Source organism: Pseudozyma flocculosa (genome assembly GCF_000417875.1).
Source record: "Pseudozyma flocculosa PF-1 unplaced genomic scaffold scaffold00006, whole genome shotgun sequence".
Lineage (NCBI taxonomy): Eukaryota > Fungi > Basidiomycota > Ustilaginomycetes > Ustilaginales > Ustilaginaceae > Pseudozyma > Pseudozyma flocculosa.
Window position 1 is genome coordinate 113916 of NW_006920874.1, and position 20022 is coordinate 133937.

General features: G+C 65.7%; 8 protein-coding genes across 8 annotated transcripts; 5 read left to right on the forward strand and 3 right to left on the reverse strand.

Annotated features, from left to right (window-relative positions):
* Positions 1 to 125: 125 nt before the first annotated feature.
* On the forward strand, positions 126 to 1039 carry PFL1_02174 (uncharacterized protein; the record flags this gene model as incomplete). Its single annotated transcript, XM_007879687.1, has 3 exons — positions 126 to 136; positions 272 to 697; positions 844 to 1039. 3 exons carry the CDS (start codon positions 126 to 128, stop codon positions 1037 to 1039), a joined length of 633 nt encoding a protein of 210 aa, XP_007877878.1.
* Positions 1040 to 1283: 244 nt separating this feature from the next.
* PFL1_02175 (uncharacterized protein) lies at positions 1284 to 2889 on the reverse strand (the record flags this gene model as incomplete). Its single annotated transcript, XM_007879688.1, has 5 exons — positions 1284 to 1516; positions 1650 to 1842; positions 1939 to 2099; positions 2246 to 2486; positions 2620 to 2889. The coding sequence occupies 5 exons, from the start codon at positions 2887 to 2889 to the stop codon at positions 1284 to 1286; spliced, it is 1098 nt and encodes a 365-aa protein (XP_007877879.1).
* Positions 2890 to 3819: 930 nt separating this feature from the next.
* On the forward strand, positions 3820 to 5283 carry PFL1_02176 (uncharacterized protein; the record flags this gene model as incomplete). The annotated part of the gene is made up of 3 exons (XM_007879689.1): positions 3820 to 3859; positions 3971 to 4141; positions 4226 to 5283. The coding sequence occupies 3 exons, from the start codon at positions 3820 to 3822 to the stop codon at positions 5281 to 5283; spliced, it is 1269 nt and encodes a 422-aa protein (XP_007877880.1).
* A 92-nt stretch (positions 5284 to 5375) lies between these two features.
* On the reverse strand, positions 5376 to 5789 carry PFL1_02177 (uncharacterized protein; the record flags this gene model as incomplete). Its single annotated transcript, XM_007879690.1, has 1 exon — positions 5376 to 5789. The coding sequence occupies one exon, from the start codon at positions 5787 to 5789 to the stop codon at positions 5376 to 5378; it is 414 nt and encodes a 137-aa protein (XP_007877881.1).
* A 673-nt stretch (positions 5790 to 6462) lies between these two features.
* On the forward strand, positions 6463 to 7759 carry PFL1_02178 (uncharacterized protein; the record flags this gene model as incomplete). Its single annotated transcript, XM_007879691.1, has 3 exons — positions 6463 to 6547; positions 6669 to 6857; positions 6960 to 7759. The coding sequence occupies 3 exons, from the start codon at positions 6463 to 6465 to the stop codon at positions 7757 to 7759; spliced, it is 1074 nt and encodes a 357-aa protein (XP_007877882.1).
* Positions 7760 to 10607: 2848 nt separating this feature from the next.
* On the forward strand, positions 10608 to 14247 carry PFL1_02179 (uncharacterized protein; the record flags this gene model as incomplete). The annotated part of the gene is made up of 3 exons (XM_007879692.1): positions 10608 to 11726; positions 11828 to 13690; positions 13819 to 14247. 3 exons carry the CDS (start codon positions 10608 to 10610, stop codon positions 14245 to 14247), a joined length of 3411 nt encoding a protein of 1136 aa, XP_007877883.1.
* Positions 14248 to 14371: 124 nt separating this feature from the next.
* PFL1_02180 (uncharacterized protein) lies at positions 14372 to 17058 on the reverse strand (the record flags this gene model as incomplete). The annotated part of the gene is made up of 3 exons (XM_007879693.1): positions 14372 to 15139; positions 15290 to 16269; positions 16401 to 17058. 3 exons carry the CDS (start codon positions 17056 to 17058, stop codon positions 14372 to 14374), a joined length of 2406 nt encoding a protein of 801 aa, XP_007877884.1.
* A 1125-nt stretch (positions 17059 to 18183) lies between these two features.
* Positions 18184 to 19296, forward strand: PFL1_02181 (uncharacterized protein; the record flags this gene model as incomplete). The annotated part of the gene is made up of 3 exons (XM_007879694.1): positions 18184 to 18319; positions 18427 to 19172; positions 19282 to 19296. The coding sequence occupies 3 exons, from the start codon at positions 18184 to 18186 to the stop codon at positions 19294 to 19296; spliced, it is 897 nt and encodes a 298-aa protein (XP_007877885.1).
* Positions 19297 to 20022: the final 726 nt, after the last annotated feature.

Here is a 20022-nt window from a genome sequence, read left to right on the forward strand (position 1 = left end):
CTTTGCTTCCGGGCCACCACCCCTCCTCGTCGTCTTGCCGCGGACACCGCCTGCACATACCCTACGTTCGACACTTTGATACCACAGCCGGCAGCTATTTCAACGCAGCGTCGGAAAGAGTCAAGATGGTCCGCAGGTGAGCCTCTCCGCCATGCAGCCGTGCACTGGCGCCTGCGCTCGCTCGTCTCGGCCCGTGGCAACTGACAGGTCCCAGGACCTCCTCCTCCTCACCACCACCACCACCATGACCATTCGCCCTCGCCACCGACAGCTACCCAAACATCGTCATCACCGGTACACCAGGGACGGGTAAATCGACGACGTCGTCGCTGCTCTGCTCGCTCTACGCGCCGTCGGACGGGACGCCGGCGGCGCTGCGGCAGATTGACGTGTCGGCGCTGGTCAAGTCCGAGGGCTTCTACACGCACTACGACCAGGAGTGGGATACGTACGAGGTCAACGAGGATGCCGTCCTCGACCACCTCGAGCCGCTCACGGGCAACCGTGCACCCGAACCGCTAAACGAGGCAGAGGAGCAGCAGCAGCAGCAACAAGAGGATGTAGAGGGAGAGGGAGAGGCACGCGGCGGCCTGGTGCTCGATTGGCACACTTGCGATCTCTACCCGGAACGATGGGTCGATCTCGTCGTCGTGCTCCGCTGCGACCATGCCGTTCTGTGGCAGAGGCTGGAGAAACGGTGAGTGTGCCCCCACGCCGCCCTCCTTCCGGGACCTAGTCCCACCGATCCGATCGATTCCCCGCTGGCTCGGTCCTTGCCGTCGCAGACCACCAGATAGCTAACACCGCGACCGCCTACCACTTCCGTCCCCTCCCGGCCTGCAGCGGCTACACGCTCAAGAAGATTCAGGAGAACAACGAGGCGGAAATCATGGGCGTCGTGCTCGACGATGCGCGCTCCTCGTACCCGGCCGAGGCCATCGTCGAGCTGCGCTCTCAGGAGAGCGGAGACGTCGAGGACAACGTCGAACGCATCATCCAGTGGATTCACGCCTGGCGCAAGGACCGCGGTCTCGAGTAGACGCTGCCTCCCGCGCGCGCGCGCGCCCACACACACACGCACACGCCCTGGCCCCTACACGCTTTCCCTCTTGGCCTGTCCCGACTCGAACGAAGCACCAGCAACAGCAGCAGCAGGACGTCATACTCGATATATCCCCCCGTCTAATCCGACAATCTTTAATTGCAGCACAGCAGCAGACGACGGACGGGACATGGCGAGAGGAGAGAGGGGTGGCGGAGCTGGGCTGGGCGGACCGAACGGATCAGCTGAAGCTGACGGCCTCCTTTGCGCCGTCGTCGACGACCAGCCTGAAGACGTCCGGGCGCGAATAGTGGCCCGTCGGGTCAAAGTCCATCTTGGCCTCGGTCAGCTGCGACCGGCGCACGACGGCCGTCAGGATGCCGCGCTCGTCCCACAGCGGGCCGGCCAGCGTCTCGCCCAGCGGTCCGGCGATGACGGATCCGCCGCGCGTGACGATCTCGTCGGGCTTGGCGCCTGCATCGACGGTCGTACAAAGGGGGAAGAGGACGAGTAGACAGGCAGGCGTACGTGAGCGCGGACATGACAAGAATAGGAGCGCAGGCGTGTCTGGCTGCTCCCGGAGACCTTGCGAGGCGGGAACACGCACCTTCGTAGGCCGGGTAGTCGTCGGGAAAGTCGGAACGCGTGTTGAACTGGTTGCAGCTCACGACAAAGCAGCGCCCCTCGGCGGCGATGTGCTTCATGCTGCTCGTCCACGTCTCGCGCGAATCTGCCGTGGGTGCGCAGTAGATTTCGACGCCCTTGGCGTACAATGCCATGCGGTGCAACGGCATGTAGTTCTGCCGCCGCCGTTTATCGGTCGAAGGGTCGGTTGTCGGGACGAGGATCAGCGGACTGTGGATCGCGAGGCGTGGCGAGCGACCGGATAGACTCACCTCCCAGCAGATGACGCAGCCCAGCCTGCCGGCGGGCGTATCGACGACGCGGACTCCAGCGCCGTCGCCAAAGCCCCACACCAGCCGCTCGGTCGCGGTCGGCGTCAGTTTGCGGTGCGCCGAGAGGAGGTCGCCCCGGGGCGAAATCGTCAGTGCCGTACCTGTGACGGCGGCGGTGGCGGCGAGAGGAGTCGCATCGTCAGATGCCAAGCTCGACCGACCGACCGACCCGGGCACAAACGACGCTGGCCAGGCCATTCTATCGAAGCAGCAACGGGCTGCCGTGTCCGCCGGTCTGTAGACTCACAGTAAAGCGTCCCGGAGCCGCCTGGGTTCTTGCTGCCGTACGTCTCGCGCTTGGGTCCCGTCTCTGGGCCGTCACAGCGCTCAATGACGCCGACGACGAGCGTGATGTTGTTGTCGCGCGCCGCGGCGCGGATGGCCGACATCTGTGCGCCCTCGACGTCCGAGACGGGGATCGATGAGGCGTGGTACCGCGCAAACCAAGACCGGCCCTCGGGCGTGCGCGAACCGATCTTGGCTCCAAACTGGCCAGCCAGATCGGAGGTGTGCCAGGACGACAGGGGGGAAGCAGGCAGAGGTGTCAGGACCGGCAGAAGGGAACCACCTCTGAACCGGAGGCGAAGGCGGGGTCAGGGGTGGGCACGGCACGAGACTTACGTCCAGCCCGCGCGGGTAGGCGCACAGGAAGGCTTCGGGGAAGACAACGACGACCTTTGCGTCCGGGTTGGGGCGGGAGAGGCTGTCGCGCGCCTTTTGCGCAGCCTGCCTGGTCAGCACTCCGAGCTTGGCCAGGCTGCCGGCCTGATCAAAGGCGACGGGACTGTCCTGCACCAGCGCCAGCACAATGTCCTCGTCGAGCGCAGCGGTGGCCGGGCTGGCCGCCGTGGCCGCGGCCGAACCGCTGCTGGGTTGGTTTGAAGTCGACATAGCGGGCAAAAGTGCCGTACACTGTGGTATGAAGGTCGAGATGCGGGCTGGAGAGTGAAGGCGTGGCCAATGCCGATGGAGGGAGGGAAGGAGGAGGCGGGATGGTAGGGTGCGGCCCTCGCCGAAACCTCGCCCCCTCCGGCCATTCGGCCCACGCCGATGGCCGAGCGCACCGACGCCCGCTTTCTTTCCCGAACCCAAGACGCCGTGCTTTTGCCCGGTCCCTGCGCACGTCCGTAGCTTCTCCTCCGCTCTCTCCAACAACACCACCTCCTCCACCACCCTCGCATTCCGTCCGCTCGCCACCGTACCCCGCTCTTCATCCGCTCACTCCGCACAAGGCCACTAGAGATGGCAGCAGCAGTGGTTGCCCGCGGTGTCGGGCAGCTGATCGACACCGCCATCGGCTCGTTCCGACGTGCGCCGTGGCCCGAGTCAGAGCTGGCCCGACGATGAACTGCTTGACGGCCGAGCCGGGACAGGATGCTTCATACCTCCACGAAACCAGGCGGACGGCGACTCCCTCTATTTCGGACTCGAGCCGGTCTCAAACTTGACTCGGCCCACCCGTCTCTTTGGAAGAGTCAGGCGCGCCTGCCGCGCTGCGATCTTCGTTGCACCCGGCCTCGAGGCACCTCCCTCCGTCTCTGTTGCTTGTCATCGGGCTTGATCCCAAAAAGGATCATGAGGCTCCTCTGCCGCGCACAGTAGGGCCGCTCGGCGCTCGGGGAGATAAATGGAGCGTCGAGGCTCGTCCTCTTCCCTGCTTGACTCGATTTCAGTCGCTCTCCGCACGGCGCTCGCAGCGATGCTAGACCCGGCCTGCCTCCTCAAGATCGCACTCGTGAGCCATTACGCCTTACTCTCCTTCGTTTCACAGAGCATGTTGGCGGAGCAAGGGCTGACGATCCTCACAAAGTCTCGTTCGACATGGCGTTGCAGTCGGCCGTCACCGCGGATCGAGGCGGGGGTGAGAGCGCTCAGTCGTGCCGCGTCGAGGGCCAGGGACCAGGCTGGGACATGGTCTGACCGTACTTCCGCCTGTCCTGCCGCTCCCGCTTCCTCTCCCGCTCTGGAAAAGGAACTCGGCCACGTTCGCAGCACGATGCCGTCTACGGGGCCAAACGCCTGCTCCGTTGCGTGGCGGCTGGCGGCAAGGCAGAGGACGGCGCCCCCGATGGCGCGCTCGAGACCTTCCTCAAGATGGTATCGCAGGCGATCAGCGATCCATACCGGGCCAGACAGGCCGAAGGTGAGCAGCGGCGAGACTTCCTGATTGGGTGCGGGACAATGACCGACGCCCGACTCATCTCTCGAACCGCCGCTCGCATTGCAGCGCCCAGCGACCATCGGCATCCCGGGCTCGATGCGTGTCAGGCTACCTTTATCGAGCAGACTCGCTGCTGGCTCATGCGGCCCTCGGCCCTTCCGCAGCTGCTCGAGCTCGACGCGGTCGCATCGGACATCCTCGCCCAAGCCTTCGACACCGCTGTCTTCGCGGCGGAGGAAGGTCCTTCTGTGCCCGCTGCGACGCCGCACGAGGTCACTATCCTCAGCGGGACGAGGATGCTGATCGAGGGCTATATTGGCATGCCGCGCGACGCCGCCACAGCCAAGGACGACGAAGGGTGGTGCTTGCAGACGGGCGCCGCCGTCCTCGACCAAGTCGCCTGCGTCCTTGCAAGCCTGCTCGAGCTGGCCAGCCCCAGCCAGATTGCATCAGGCAGTGACCCGCGCGAGCATGGCTTGGAAATGGTGCTCGGCCTGCTCGGCGCTGCGGCCATCGTACTGGACTCGAGCTGCGAGATGCTGTCACACCGCTCGGCCGCTGAGCTGCTCGATCAGTTCAGCTACGGCTGCTTGCCGCTCGCGCTCGACCTCGCGGTTGCGAGCAACCTCGCGCGTGGCTCGGAGGTGCTCGACGTGCTCCGCTGCACGATCGAGCGCATAATGCTGCGCGAGCTCGAGCTCGGCATGGCGCTGGCAAGCACGGTGATCGAAGCGATCGCGTCGCAGTTGTTCGCAGCGGATAACACCTCAAGCGACTGCCTCGAGGCTCCCGTAGAGGCCGATGACGCTCGGCGGAACGACCTCAGCGCAGACCGCGATGCGCGCCGCGAGGGCATCGATGGTGAAGCAAGGCGCCGGCTGCAGGGCCTGGTGGTGTCCGTCGTCGACGTCTTGGTCTGGGAGCTGCGCGAGATCGCCCTATGCGGCGAGGCGGCCCCTGCCAATGCCGCCTTGCTCCAAGAGACGCTCGAACAGGTCCTGTCGTCGTGGTCCTCTCCATGCGACGGCATCGGGCCATGCCGAGGCGTAGAGTGGCCGAGCCGCTCCTTGGGCGATGCCTTTCTCGACCTGGACGATGCGCTCGCGGCGCTGCGTGGGGCTTGAGAGCGATGCCGAGCGATGACCAGGAATATGCTGCGTTGTCGAGCCCGCAATGCTACGGCGTGAATGCGTCCGGTGATGTGCCCACAGCGGGGTCAGCCGTACATGTCCGGATCGTCTGGCCACCCCGCCTGCGCCATGCTCGAGGTCGGGAACGGACCAGACCCGAGAAGACGGCTGCCCGCACCCATCGTCTCATGCTCGACCTCGAAGCGGACGACATGGGCACCGGGCACCATGACCATGCCGACGTTGCGCTCGGTGTAGGTCGGAGCGGGATGCGGGGCTCCATTGGCGGCCGCCGGGTGATCGCCCCGTGGCAAAGGTGCCCTGTGCACCTCGTAGGTGTTGTTGAGGATGATGTTTACGCCGTTGTCGATGCACAGGAGCGTTCCGCGGAACGCGCGACCGTCGGGGATGTGGACGATGACGGTGCGGTCGATGAAGCGCTGGGTGATGAGCAGCGCAGCGTCGTCGGCCGACGAGGCGGACGTCGTCGTTGGGTCCATCGCCGGGCTCGAGGGGAGGGGGGCAGTCGCCGATATCGGGTCGAGACCCGGTTTGCTCCGGATGGGGTGGACGCGGTAGTGTGGCCGGAGTGGAGATGGTGGGTGGGTGTTGTGAAAGGTCGTGGGTCCCTCGCCCTTAGCTAAGGGGGCCGAGAGAAGAAGTCTTAGAGTGCGTGAAGCTCGAGGAAGATGGCGGCGGCGGAGGCCGGGCCAGGCCGCTCGAAAAGGCTCGCCAGGGTCCAGCGGTACGGCTGCTGGCTGCCTGCCGGCTGCTGGCTTACGTGGGCGAATTCGGTGCCGACGGGTGCCTTGCGCCCAGGGCCCGAGCGCGGCGCCCGCCGCTTGTGCTGGCTCGGCAAAAGAGGCAAGGTCAGGCCCACCTCCGGCAAAGCAACGCGAGCCTTTGCCGGTGGCCGCCCACAGCGAGAAGCCGGGCCCTCGGTGGCTGTCGGGCCACTCGCTCGACCGCCGTCAGCTGCTTCGTGCGGCCGCCAGCTAGGCCAGACTGGGCACGCCCGCCACCCGCACCTTGACCACACCTCTGGCCACCACCACCACCACCACCACCACCACCTCTACGACCTCTTCTGCGTCTGCATCATCTCACAAGCTCTAGACCTCTGCAACCAACCCCAGCCCTGTCCACCCGCACCGCAGCAGCATCATCGCCGCCATGACCTCGCCTCAGAAGATCAAGACCCCGCTCACTGAGCAGTTTGGCATCACCCACCCCATCATCCTCGCCGGCATGAACGTCGGTAGGTGTCGAGCCTTGATGTTATTCAGCATCCTCCTATTGCAGCTGGATCGGTCCCTAGGCGCTCGGTGGATCTCGTGCTGACACGCTGCGCTTCCTACCCCTTCGCTGTCGCTTTGCAGCCGCTGGACCCTCGCTCGCTGCTGCCGTCACCAACGGAGGCGGCCTTGGCGTCATTGGAGGTGTCGGATACACGCCCAAGTTCCTCAAGCAGCAGATTGAGGAGCTCAAGGCCGAGCTCAAGGACAAGAACGCTCCCTTTGGCGTCGACCTTCTCCTGCCCAAGGTCGGCGACGGCGCTCGCAAGACCAGTGAGTGGCGCCGCCCTGCGGTCGATGCTGGCTCATGCAACAGGCTGCTGACACTCGAGCCCTGCGTGCGTCTTTGCCACCCTTCCCTCTTTCCACCCGCAGACACCGACTACACCCAGGGCCAGCTGCCCCAGCTGATCGACATCATCATTGAGAGCGGCGCCAAGCTCTTTGTCTCGGCCGTCGGCGTGCCCCCCGTTGATGTCGTCAAGAAGCTGCACAACGCCGGCATCGTCGTCGCTGGCATCATTGGCCACCCCAAGCACGTGGGCAAGGTGCTCGACGCCGGCGTCGACATGATCATCTACCAGGGCGGCGAGGGCGGCGGCCACACGGGCGACGTCCCGCTTTCGGTTCTGGCCCCGACCGTCGTCGACCTGACGCGCGGCCGCAAGTCGCCGCTGACGGGCAAGCCCATCATCACGGTGGCTGCCGGCGGCATTTTCAACGGACGCGGCCTCGCTTCTGCGCTGTGCTACGGCAGCGACGGCGTGTGGGTGGGCACGCGCTTCGTTGCGTCGGTCGAGTCGGGCGCGCCCAAGGCGCACAAGGAGGCGGTGCTCAAGTCGACGCACGAGACCGACGTGCGGACCATCATCTTTACCGGTCGCCCGCTGCGCGTGTTTAAGACGCCGTACATCATGGAGTGGGAGTCGAAGCCCGACGAGATCAAGAAGCTGACGGACCAGGGCATCATCCCCGTCTACCACGACCTGGACAACGACGACGAGGAGGGCACCAAGGAGGCGGGCGCCAGCAAGCGCTTCCTGCTGGGCAAGTGCGCCTCGGTCATCAACGACATCAAGCCGGCGCGTGAGATTATCGACGACATGGTCAACGAGGCCTCGGCCGTGCTCCGCAACGGCAGCCAGCTCCTCGTCGGCCAGGGCGCCCGCCTCTGAGCGCGTCGTTGGCGTAGCGGATGGGCCCGCAGGCTAGCGAGCTCGACCCGACTCGGACTGCCACATCTCTCGTCGTGCGGCGGCGGACCTTGACCCTTTTTGTCAGAGCGAGAGCGGAAGAGCAATGAACCCGGCGGCGGAAAATGATGTCCTCTCGCTTCGTCCGTGGTGTCGTCGCGTGGGCTGCGGCTGCTGGTGGACCTTGGGGTCCGTCGACGATTCTCGAGGCCCCGCTGCGTTGCTACGACATGGCAGGCAGGCTGTCCCCGGGCTGAAGCTTGATCGGTCGCGGGGAGAGAGCACGCCCAGACTGACCTGTCCGGGCGGACGACTTGACATGGCCGGGCGATGATGGCGGCAAACAGGAGACGTAGCAGCAGAAACGGTGGGTTATGGTGGGAATCGAGACGAAGCCTGACGTATGAGCAAGCCAACATGCATTATTGTGGCTCCCGCCTTGAAGGTTTGCCTGGCCGTGCCTCTCCGACCTACGCCATCATAGCAGCTGCAGTAAATCACCCTACTCTACGACTCTGCTACATAGCAGTCAGCGGTTAGAAAGCATGCATCGAGAGGTGTTCGGTTGGACTGGGCAAGCGGGTCAGGCATGAGGGAAGCAGGCACATGAAGATGGAGGTCGTAGCCGCCAGAGGGCTTGCTTGACCTGGGAGCTGACATGGAGGGGAACAGCAAGGCCCACCAGGTGCCAAAAGGTGTGTCGTTTGTCGACCTTCTACATACCACCACCACCGGCTCGCCCTGCCGACTATCGCTCGCCTGCCAACCCGCCTGCCGTCCTGCTCCCTGCTGCCCGCTGCCTACCTCCTGATGCCTGCCGTCTGCTGCCCGCTGCCTCATTCATGTGGCCATCAGCCAATCCTGCTTCCCAGGTGGCCCGAGCCTTGATGGCTCACACCGCTTCGATCCCCCACAGCCGGCCCCCTCGTGCCCTTCTGGTGGGTTGCAGCTGTCCCTGCTGCCATGTCGCAGTCAGCCGTCCGACTTGCAGCTACGCTGACCTCTGCGTCTGTCTGCTGCCCTCTGCTGCCTCTGCGCGGACGTTGCCGCCATCGTCCGTGCCCTGCCTCCCACAAGGATGCAAAGCGCGCGACCATTGTTGTTAGCTACATAGCTCGCAATACAATTTTTCAAGCCTGATGCAGCGTAACTGGTGTGATCGGAGGGCAAGGGAAGTGCTAGGAGATGCTGAGGTTGCAAGAAGCGAGACGATGCGGCCCCCGGACAAGAGTCAGACGTGCTGGCAGGGAACAAGTCCTAGGACTTGTCGCAGGAGACGCTCGCGCCCCTCTCGCGGAAAGGGGGAAATCCGCTCAGGACCAGTCAAGATTCTGCCGCGATCCCTGCTCGCCCGTAGTTTCTCTGCTCTCCCGTTATTTCCCCTGCTCTCCCGTCATTTTCTGCTCTCCCGTAATTAGGTTTTTCACATGGGGGCCCTCTCCCGGTCTGACGCGCTTTGGGTCTGAAAGGCAGGCGTGAGCTTGGCTCAACGCGTCCAGCCAGGTTGCCGGCGGCTCAAGCGTGGCGAAGGGGAAGACATAAATACCAGCCGGGAGAGCCCGTCCTTCCATCCTGAACCACATTCAACCGCCGTTCTCCTTCGCCAACCAGAACCCGACCTTGGCCCAGATTGTAAGTTTCTTACTAGATGTCGGTGGACCCGGCTCTGATGCCGTGGAACCGCTCAACGAGGTTGGAAGGTCTGGCAGATGCTTGAAAGTGTCGCTCGAGGCACCGGGAGCAGTTGAGCGAGCTCGCTCCTCTCTCGGAAGTGGCGAGTCGCCGACCGGGGCACGTACCCCTTGACAACCTCGGGGCGTCAAACCTCTGCCGAAAGCTTTCGGCTTAGAGATGCGGGCCGATGCACTAACGAAAAACCCACCTGCTTTTGCACATTTGGCTTCTTCCAACTTCTACAGGATCGCAAGGGGCAGTCCACGCGCCGGCTCACCGCGTATGGCGGCGCCATGGTGAATAGGGGGATTTCTGACGCGACAACCCGGCCGACCACTCGGGCGAAAGCCTGCCTCAGACTTGCGCCTGGCCAGGCCGGTCGAGCAACCCTGCCGGCAGCGTCCAAACTTCGGAAGGCGGCCGACGCCGGCGCCTCTCGACAGCGGCGGGCACCGGCTTCGAAGCCAGAGAGTGGGGACATTGTCGGCCACCCGCTGGACTTCTGGGACGAATCGTAGGCATCCGGTGCACCTATCCAACAAGGCAACCGACGTGGGCTCCTTGTGCTTGTGCTGTCCCGTCGGGTGTGGTGTACCAGCTGATTCGGCCCTCTGCCTCCTACAAGGGCCTGGAGGCCGCACGGAAAGCCGGGCAAGCAAGGCTGGCGCCGGCAAGCTCGCGGCGCGAAGGTAGGCACGCCGCCCGCATCGATCGACGAAATTAAATTCGTGAAAGGCAGGGCAAAATGGAGCTCGTGGGGTGGCCTCGGCTTAAGTTGTGGGCCGGGGCCCCTCGAGGTTTCCCTTCGGAAAATGAGGAAATTTATCCGGAGGCCGGAGGTGCGCCAATTGGACCCGATTGATTGCGGCACAACCACCACCACCACCACCACCACCACCACCATCACCACCAGTACCATCGTCACCACCCTCCGGCTTCCCCCCTTCCTCTTCGAGGCTAGAGGCCAGCATCTCGCATGCCCCCTTTGGCCGATCCATCTATCCTGCCCTCCACCTTCTTGGTGCGGCCACCGTTGCGTATCTTGCCCTGATTCCGCCCGCTGTTGAGCTGATACGCAGCCTCGGCATGGTACCCCTCTAGCCACCATCGCTCGCCCGTGGGCGCCGACTCTGCTCGCCACCACCTCGTCACCGCCATGCGCGCATCGCCTCGCTCCTCTGTGGCCGCGTCACGCAGCGGCAACCCAAGCCTACCGTCCGGCATCGATACCCTCGCTCGCGTCGCAGCAGCACAGTGGCAGCACGGCCAACCTCGACCTCGACTTCAACCTCGCCTTCCTCCGTCCACCTCGACCACAGACACGCCCAGGTGCAGAAATGCCCGCCCCTGCACAGACACCAACACTCAATCGCACTCGGACTCTGAGGGCGAGCACGAGCAGGAGGACGGGCCGGCGCGCTCCACGCCCTCGCGCCATGACCGGCGCGCATCCAAAGCCTGTCAGGCCTGCCGAGCGCGAAAGACACGCTGCGACGCTCGCAGGCCCACCTGCTCCTACTGCGCAAGGCTCTCACGCACCTGCGTCTACGTCGAGGGCGACCTGCGCAAGCAGCGCCCTTCGAAGCGACGTCGCAAGGATCCACCACCGCCGCCGTCCCCTCAGACCGCTGACGAGACCAGCATCAACGGGCCCAGACGGGCCTCATCGGCAGCAGCGGGCCAGTCCGATGCTACGACGGCAGAAGACGTTGCATCTATGCCGCCGCTGCAAGGTCGAGCCTCGCCACCGTTGAGCGGACGTGCTGCAATGCCGCCGACGCCGCCACTGCCGCCACTGCCGACACCGTCGGCATCTTCTAGCCATCTACAGCAACAGCATGCCCCCGCGCAACAGCATCAACAGCAACGTCGACGACGGGACCAGATTCAGCACCAGGAGAACCAGAGCTTGCCCGGGCAGCCAGGCCAGCACCGGGCACCACCACCCCCGCCGCAGCCGCCAGACCCCAGCCAGGTCGACGCCACGACCCAGCTCTTTGCCCAGCCCGCCCCGCCTCTATCTTCCCACATTCTGCCCGACGAGCTCATCGAGGCGCTCTCGGGCAAAGTCGCTTGGTTCGACGAGCTCGAGCGCAACTCTAACACCTCGTCAGCAAACGAGCTCGGCGCTGCCGGCAGCAGCAACGCTCACGCCTCGCTGCAGCCGTCCTGGTCGAATGCGGCCGATGTCGCCGCCCTCGACCCCATGCTCGCAGATCTCCTACAGCCGTCCACCACGCCTCGCCGAGTCACGGGCAAGGAGAGGGTCATTCAGGTGCGTGCCGCCGTCTGCCTCCGCTGTTGCTGTCTCCGTCGCCATCGCCTGCTGCCGCGCCTCCGCCTCCTGACGGTGCCGCCGCTCTGCCCGCTCCACAGCTGCACTACTTCCGCTCGTTTGGTGGGGCCACGGCCGTCACTCAGGGCCTTAAGAAGATCAGCGTGCGCATCCGCGTGCCCGCCGAGCTCGAGTCGATGCTCCTCGAGGCCCAGAACCGAAGCACCCTCTTTGACCCCGCATCGAGCAGCCTAGACCCGCAATCGCTCGACCTGCATGCGCTCCTCGGCACTTCGAGGATGGTGCCAAGTCATCCGGCCACCGCCAGCGAGGCCTCGCCATCGCAGGGGTCCGGACTCTTTGCTAGCATGGCTTCAGGCCAAGGCGCAGCATGGACGCCGCCCGCGGCTACCGCGTTGCACGAGGACCTTCCAGACCCTCCGTTGCGGGACCTGCTACTCAAACGCTTCTTCCTGCATCTCGGCGACCATTTCCCGTTCATCAGCCAGGCCACGCTCGAACGGCAGTTGGCCGAGGGGAAGCGCGTCAACCCGGCGCTCGTCCACGCAATGTGCGCCCTGTCGGCCCGCTTCGCCCAGCCACACGAGCTAGATACAGCCTCGCCCGGAGCGGCGTCGACGCCAGCGGCGTCCGCACATCTTTCTCGACCCTCGTCCCTCGACGCCACCACTGGATCCTGCTCGAAGCCTCACTCGCGCGGTCTTCCCTTTGCCGAACGTGCCAAGTCGTATGTCATGTCGTCGATCACCTGCCCCTCGGTGACGACGGTGGCCACGCTCGTCCTGCTCGCCTGGCACGAGTTTGCCGTCAACGCCGAGGGCGGACTGTGGATGTTTGCCGGCATGGCCCTTCGCATGGCCATCGACCTCGGCCTCCATCGCCGCGTCAAGAAGCACTGGCTCGCGCCCAGCTCGCCGGCCGGCGCGGATGCGGGCGATCTGATCCAGCGGCAGCCGCTCTTCTGGTGCGTCTTTGCCCTCGACCGCCTCCTGTCGATCGGCACCGGCAGGCCCACTAGCCTTAAGGACTCGGAGATCAACCTCGAGTTTCCGCCGCTCACCGTGTCGCTTCCCGCCCCGACCGCCCCGACAGGGAGGCGCGCGGATCTGGACGGCGGCAGCGGCAGCGGCAGTGGGAACACGTCACGGCATCGCCCATCCGTCTTTGGCCACCTCACCCGGCTGATGCAAAAGGCCGGCACACTCGCCGAGATCGCCAACAACCTCGGCGACGAAGACGACCAGCGGCCGCTCGAGGAGCTCGACCGGCTCGAGGCGGCCATGATTGGCGACTACGATGCGCTGCCGCCGGAGCTGGTGCTGGGCGTCGAGCAGCTGCGCCAGTCGTCGGAGCCGCGCTGCCTCCTCTCGCTGCACCTGTGGTTTCACAACCTGCTCATCCTGCTCAACCGCCTGCCCCTCAGCCGGCTGCGCGCCAGTCCGGTGAGCGCCGACGAGAGCCGCGAGATCCTGCGCCATGCGTCGGCGCAGATCCGCAATGCCGTCCTCTATGCCGATGCCGTCGATCCGACGATCCACCTCGCATGCCCCTTTACCAATCAGGCCTTCTGCCTTGCTGGCGGTGTCGAGGTCGGCATGGCAGCCACGTTGCAGCAGCACAGACAGGCTGGCGGCGGCGGCAACGGGGCCGCCAGCGCATCCGCCCGCGCATCCGCCGCTGCCAGCCGCACCGCCCCGTCGTGGCGGAACGGCACGTCGACGCCCGCCATCGGCCCAGGAGCGCGGTCGCTGTTTGTGCAGGCCCATCTGGACGCGTACCAGCGGTGCGTCGATGCGCTGGACAGGTTGACGGAGCGCTGGCTCGGCGTGAGCTGGATCGCCAACGCACTCAAGGCGCGCAAGATGGAAGAAGCGGGCGGCGAGAATGGCGGTGTCGCGGGCGCGGGCGCGGGCGGCGAGACGATGCTGTCGCATTCGGAGCTGGTGAGTCGACCGATGCCTTTTGATTGGTATCGTAGGGCGGTGGTGCCGCGATGTGAGCGACGAGGGGCTGACTGAAGTTGGTTTGGTGGTGGCCTTGCCTTCCTCGCTGGTGCCTCGCCGCGGTGCAGAAAGTGCTACTCCGTCTCGCGGCGTCTACGGCATCTTCGACTGAGCAGCCCATCTCGATCATCGACGATCCGTCCAGCGCCGGCGCGTCCTCGTCCTCCGGCCAGGCGCAAGCACAGACCGCTCCTCGGGACGCAGCGGCGCCGTCGTGGGTCTCGTCGGCCACGACGCTATCCAACGCGGCGTTTGCGTGCTTCGGCCCCGCCGAGGCGCCGCCAACCTCTCTGCCGGCCGTCTCGACCAGCAGCAGCAGTGAAAGCAACACGTCGATCTCGGCATCTGCTCCGCAGCCGCCGCCTTCTGCGTCGGCGCTGCATCACATCTCGATCAGCGACATCAGCCACCCGGACGACCTGTCGCAGTTCCTGCCCTTCCTATCGCACCACGCCCTAACGTTCGCAGCATCCTCGACGACCGCGACACCGCGTTGAATTCGACGCCGAACTTCGAGTTGCCGGGCCCGGTCCGATCTGCTCTGTATGGCGCAGTCTACGTACACGCCCTTCTATCCCGCCCTACCCTCCACCGCGTTCGCTCCGCCTTGCCTCGCCCCGCCTAGTGACCTTTGGCGTAACCGAGCAGCAACTCCTCAAACTCGCCGACGCGCGGCAACCTGATCTGTCCACTCGGCTCATCAATCCGACCAGCGACGTAGGCGTCGATCTTGGCGGCGAGGTTGGACGGGTGGAAGCCAAAGTGGTCAAAGAGGTGGCGCTGCGGGCCCGAGAGGCCGTAGGTGTGCATCGACAGCGCGGCGCCGACGTAGCGCGGCCACGGCAGCGACGCCCACGCCTCGATGCCCACCGAGAGGTGGTGCGGCGCGATCGTGTCGTGCCGGTACGACGGTGGCTGCGCGTCGAAGCGCGACATGCACGGCATCGATACCACCTTGATGGCATATCGCCGTTGTCGGCCGGTGGCGGCAGATAACGATGAAGAGGCGAGCAGGTCGGCTGTCTCGATGGCTAAAGACACTTCGCTCCCCGTCGCTACCAGGGTGAGGTGCACCACCGGACCCGCCTCGTCGTCGTCGTCGTCGTCACTGGCCGCAGCGCCGCTCGAGGACGAGGGCGAAGAGGCGGAGTGGACGACGTAGCCTCCCCTTTTGACGCCCTCGCGGCTCGAGCCGGGCAGGAGGGGCAGGGCGTGTCGGCTAAGCGAGAGGATCGACGGCGTCGTCTCGGCCTCGAGGGCAAGGTACCACGAGCCTACCACCTCTTCGGCATCGGCGGGGCGGAGGAACTGCAGGTTCGGCAGGGCGCGGAACAGCGAGGCGAGACCGATGGGTTGGTGCGTCGGTCCGTCTTCGCCGATACCGATCGACTGCCAGAGTGGAGAGTGCAATGGAGAGGGAGGAGGGGGGGACAAAGGAAGAAGGGACACAGATATCGTCAGTCATCACGCCAGCCACAATACCTCTTACCCGGCAAGAGACCGTCGTGCACCGGGGTGGCTGGCACCATGACTACTCACGTCATGCGTGGCCACGCCAATGACGCGCAGCTTCTGCAGCGCCGACATGCGGATGGCGGGTGCGGCGTAGAGGAAGAACATGAAGAAGGTCGAGATGACGGGGACAAAGGCGTGCGGGGCGTAGGCGGCGAGGCCGTTGGCGACGGCGGCCATGGCGTGCTCGCGGATGCCATAGCGGATCTGGCGCCCGCCAAAGTCGCCGCCCTCGATCCGCCTCGATGGGTGCTGGAACTCGACCATGCCGCGCCAGCTGACGAATGTCGACTCGAGCAAGTCGGCACTGCCCACCATGAACTGCGGGAAGTGCGGCGCGATGGCCTCGACGACCAGGCCCGACGCCTTGCGCGTGGGGATCGACGAGGTGGGCAGGTCGGTCTTGGGCGGCAGCATCGTCGTCCAGCGCGCAGGCAGGCCGCCGATTAGGCCGTCGGACCCCTCTTTTGCTTCCTCCTCGGCGTCGTCAGCGACGGCAGCAGGACGGTTGCGCTGCTCAAACTCGGCCGCCAGGTCCGGGTAGGCGCGTCGGTATTCGGACATCATGCCGTCCCACTCGGCCTGGATCCGCTCGCCCTTTGCGCGCGCGCCGGCAAAGGCGTCGTAGACGTGCGGCGACAGCGTCATCTTTTGGTCCGGATCGCGGCCAAAGGCGCGCTTGAGGTGACGCACGCCGTCGTCGCCGAGCGCGGCGCCGTGGACGGGCCCCGTGTTCTGGCGCTCGGCGCCGAAGCCGATGACGGTTTCGATCTGGACGCACGTGGGCCGGCCGTTGCGCCGGTGCTTGGCGTCGTCAAGGGCGGCGACGATGGCGGCGACATCCGTGGAGCCGTTGCGCACCTCGATGACGTCCCAGCCCATGGAGCGCAGCTTGGCCGGCTGGTCCTCGGACGAGGTGGCGTCAATGGTGCCGTCGACGGTGATCTTGTTCATGTCGTAGATGAGGATGAGGTTGTCGAGCCCGAGGTGGCCGGCGAGCGAGAGGGCTGCGGGGCAGGGCAGATAGAGGGGCGGGGATGGCATGCTAGATCAGTGTCGGGCTAATTGCAGGCTGGCCGCTGCCGTCGTCGTCATCGCCTCGCGCCCCCCTCGCCACACCGGCTACCCGGCTGCTCACCTTCCTGACCGACGCCCTCTGCGATGCAGCCGTCGCCGGTAAAGCACCAGATGGTGTTGGAGACGACGTCGAAGCCGGGGCGGTTGTAGTGTGCTGCCATGTGCTTGGAAGCCATGGCGAGACCGACCGAGTTGGCGATGCCCTGGCCGAGGGGGCCCGTGGTGACCTCGATGCCGTTGTGCGGGTCGATTTCCGGGTGACCCGCGGCGAGGCTGCCTTGGAAGTTGGTGGAGTGGTAGCGCTGGAGCATATCCATGGTCCAGGCCCGGTAGCCGGTAAGATGGAGGTAGATGTACTGGAGGAGGCAGGCGTGGCCTGCGGAGAGGACGAAGCGGTCGCGGTTGGACCAGGTGGGGTGGGCGGGGTTGAAGCGCATGGCGGTGCCCCAGAGGGCCATTCCGATTGAGGCGGCGCCGATGGGCGTACCCGGATGGCCGCCCTTGTAGGCCTGGACCAGGTCGGCGGCCAGGCAGCGGATCTCAGCCAGGATCGACTCGTTGGCCTCGGCGCTGTTGGTGCGGATGGCTTCGCTGGCGGCGGCCGTTTCGGCGTTGCTCTTGTCGAGTGACGGCGAGGGGTGGACTTGCTTTGTGGCACCCGCTACTACCGCCACCGTCGTTGTCGGCGCGCCGCTGTCGAGGGTGGGTGCAGGAGCCATGTTGGCGGTGGCGGTGGCGATAGCAGTGGCGGTGGTGGAGGCAGTGGCGGTAGGGCGGGGCGTGTCAAGGGAGGCGGCAACCGAGGCTTATCTTGACCAGGTGGACCGAAGGGCGAGCGAGCGCTTGAGGGATGGGCGATGAGGTCGACCAGGGGCTCGGACGGTGGGGAGTGGTGCGACGGGTGAGCTGGTCGACCTTCTTAAGCGCTAGCGTGGCGCGCAGCAGAGGCAATGGCGGGGCTGCAAGAGATGCTATGGCGGTGCCGGCAACATCCGAGTCGGCGACGTACCCGGTGCGGTGCGGTGCGGTGCGGTGCGGTGCGGTGCGGTGCGGTGCGGTGCGGTGCGGTGCCAGGCCAGGCCAGGTCAGGCCAGGCCATGCCAGCCGGTAGGTTCCCGCCGGGGTCGAGCGTGAGTGGTATGGCATCGCATCGGCATGCTCCCGCGCCTCGTGTGGTTGCGGCGTAGAAAGGATGGAGGACGAGAGGAGCCAGCCAGCTGGTGCCAAGGCCGGCGCGTCCTGTTTGGCCAACTTCCGACGATGGGCGGGGCTTTTCCCGCACTCGCCTGCCTGCCCGCCGGTGTCTTTGCTCGCCATTTTCCGATGGCCGCTCGGCCTGGCAGGGACCCCCCCGCTTTTTGGGGGCCGAGGCTCGCTCGCCATGGGCTAGCCTGGACTCTTGCCACCACCCTCCTCACCACCACCGCCGCTGCCGCCTCTTCTTGCCTCCCTGCCGATAGCTTTGACCCCCGCCCCCTTTTGACCGGTCGGTATCATGCGCCCACCTTCCCCCATATCGCCCATCCCCGGTCTTCCGACCCACGCGGCGAGCGACCGACCTCGGCCAATTTACGGATCGACTCACCGAAAACCCCCTCCGTCCGGCTCAAACGTCAGGCGCTTTTCCGAACACCGCCCACGGTCATCCTGTCTCGACACCTCGGCCCTCAGTAGGCAGCAACTCTTCCACCGGCCACCGTGCTCCCCGACGCTCAGCATGCTCGTCCCATCATCGCTCAGAGCCGGGGCCGGGGCCTAAAAGCCAAGCAGAGTGCTCGGGGCCGTTCCGCCACCATCCTCGTCTCCACTACATCCTTCCAGCCATTCCATTACGCCTCTTCGCCATGGTACCCATGCCCACCAGCACCGACAGCACCCGCGCCGCCACCAGCGTACAGGACGCCGTCCTCGCAGCCACCCAGGGCCAGCGCTCCGCAGCCCCAAACAACCTCTTCACCCTCAAGGACACCACCAGCCTCGGTAGGTGCCACGGCCATGCCTTGACCGCCCGTAACAGCCGCCGCCCAGCTCTGACCATACTTTCTCGTCTCTGAGTCTGCCCGCATCTCATCTACACTGTCCCGCAGTCACTGGCGCCGCTCGCGGCATCGGCCTGACGCTCGCAGCAGCCCTGCTCGAGGCCGGCTCCCACGTCGCCTGCCTCGATCTCCTCGACGAGCCATCCGACGCGCCCGAGTGGCTCGCCTTCCGCGCACGCGCAAAGGAGCTCGGCCTAAATGCCTCCTACATCCAGGCCGACATCACCGATTCGGGAAACATCAACGCCGTCGTCGACCACGCCGCACGCACCGCAGCCGACGCCGCCCGCCCGCTCCGCACCGTGGTGCATGCGGCGGCGGTGCAGAAGCAGGGCCCGCTCATCGACTTTGATGCCGAATCCTTTGACTGGGTCATGCGCGTCAACGTGACGGGCTCCTTTATCGTCACCCAGGCGGCGGCGCGGGCGATGCGCGCCCACTCGCGCGGCGGCAGCATCGTCCTGATCGCCTCCATGTCGGGCCAGGTGGCCAACCGCGGCCTGTACGGCGCGGCGTACAACTCGTCCAAGGCGGCCGTGCACCAGCTCTGCCGCTCGGCCGCCGTCGAGCTGGCCGAGCACGGCATCCGCGTCAACACCATCTCGCCCGGCTACGTGGCCACCGACATGACCAGGCAGCTCCTCGCCGTCGAGACCACGCTCCTCGACCGCTGGACCGACGACAACCCCATGCGCAGGATCGGCGAGCCCAGCGAGTTCAAGGGCGCCGCCGTCTTTCTCGCCAGCGAGGCCAGCTCGTTTATGACGGGCGCAGACATGCGCATCGACGGTGGGGTGAGTGGTTGCGGAGCGCGAGAAGCTCGTACCGTTGCAAATTGCACCGGCCATGACGCTGACTGGCCTTACTCACCCTCCCTCGTTCTCTCCTTCTTGCTCCCCACAGCACTGCGCTTGGTAATTACGCTGCGACCATGCCGAAACCTCGACGTCCGTCCGTCGATGTCCTTGAGCGTCATTGTCACCGTACTTTCAGTCTTGCTGCTTCCGTGCTAGATGGCCTGATCGCCGCGGATATGAATGTGGATGTCGATGCGGTGATGCTGCTACTTTGCCGAGCAGGCCAAGGAGGAGGAGGAGGGAGGCTGGTCGGGGCAGCGGTGCCTAGAGGCGGGCGGGTGAAATTAGCCTAGAAATTCAGGGGAAAATGTCCAGGGGCCGTGCTGGGAGCGAGCTGGAGCTTGGCCTCGCCTGCCAAGCCGGGCGGTGCAAATCGGCGGGGAGGACGATCAACAACAATGAGGACGACACGCACAACGGGCACACAAATGGGTACATACATATCTTGGGCGTCTGCATCTGCGGCTGTAGGTACCGCCTGTACCTTCCCCGCACATTCGATCGCTCGGCATCTGCGACAATGCCACCAGTCAACCGACCGGGGGGCGGGGCAAGAAAGCCGATGCATCGTCATCCCCTCGGCCGGCCGCTCATCCTGCCAGGCCCCTGGCTCGCATGGAAGCGGTGCGGTGCGGTGCGGTGCGATAGAAGTGCGGCGGTATTGCAGCTCAGCTTCGGAGCCTTTTTTGCCGCCGACACCGTACTCCGACCGGGCAGACAGGGCTCGTCCAGCGGCTTGGTGAGTGGTTGAGCTGCTACCGTACCGCTGATTTTGGATGGTGAGCGA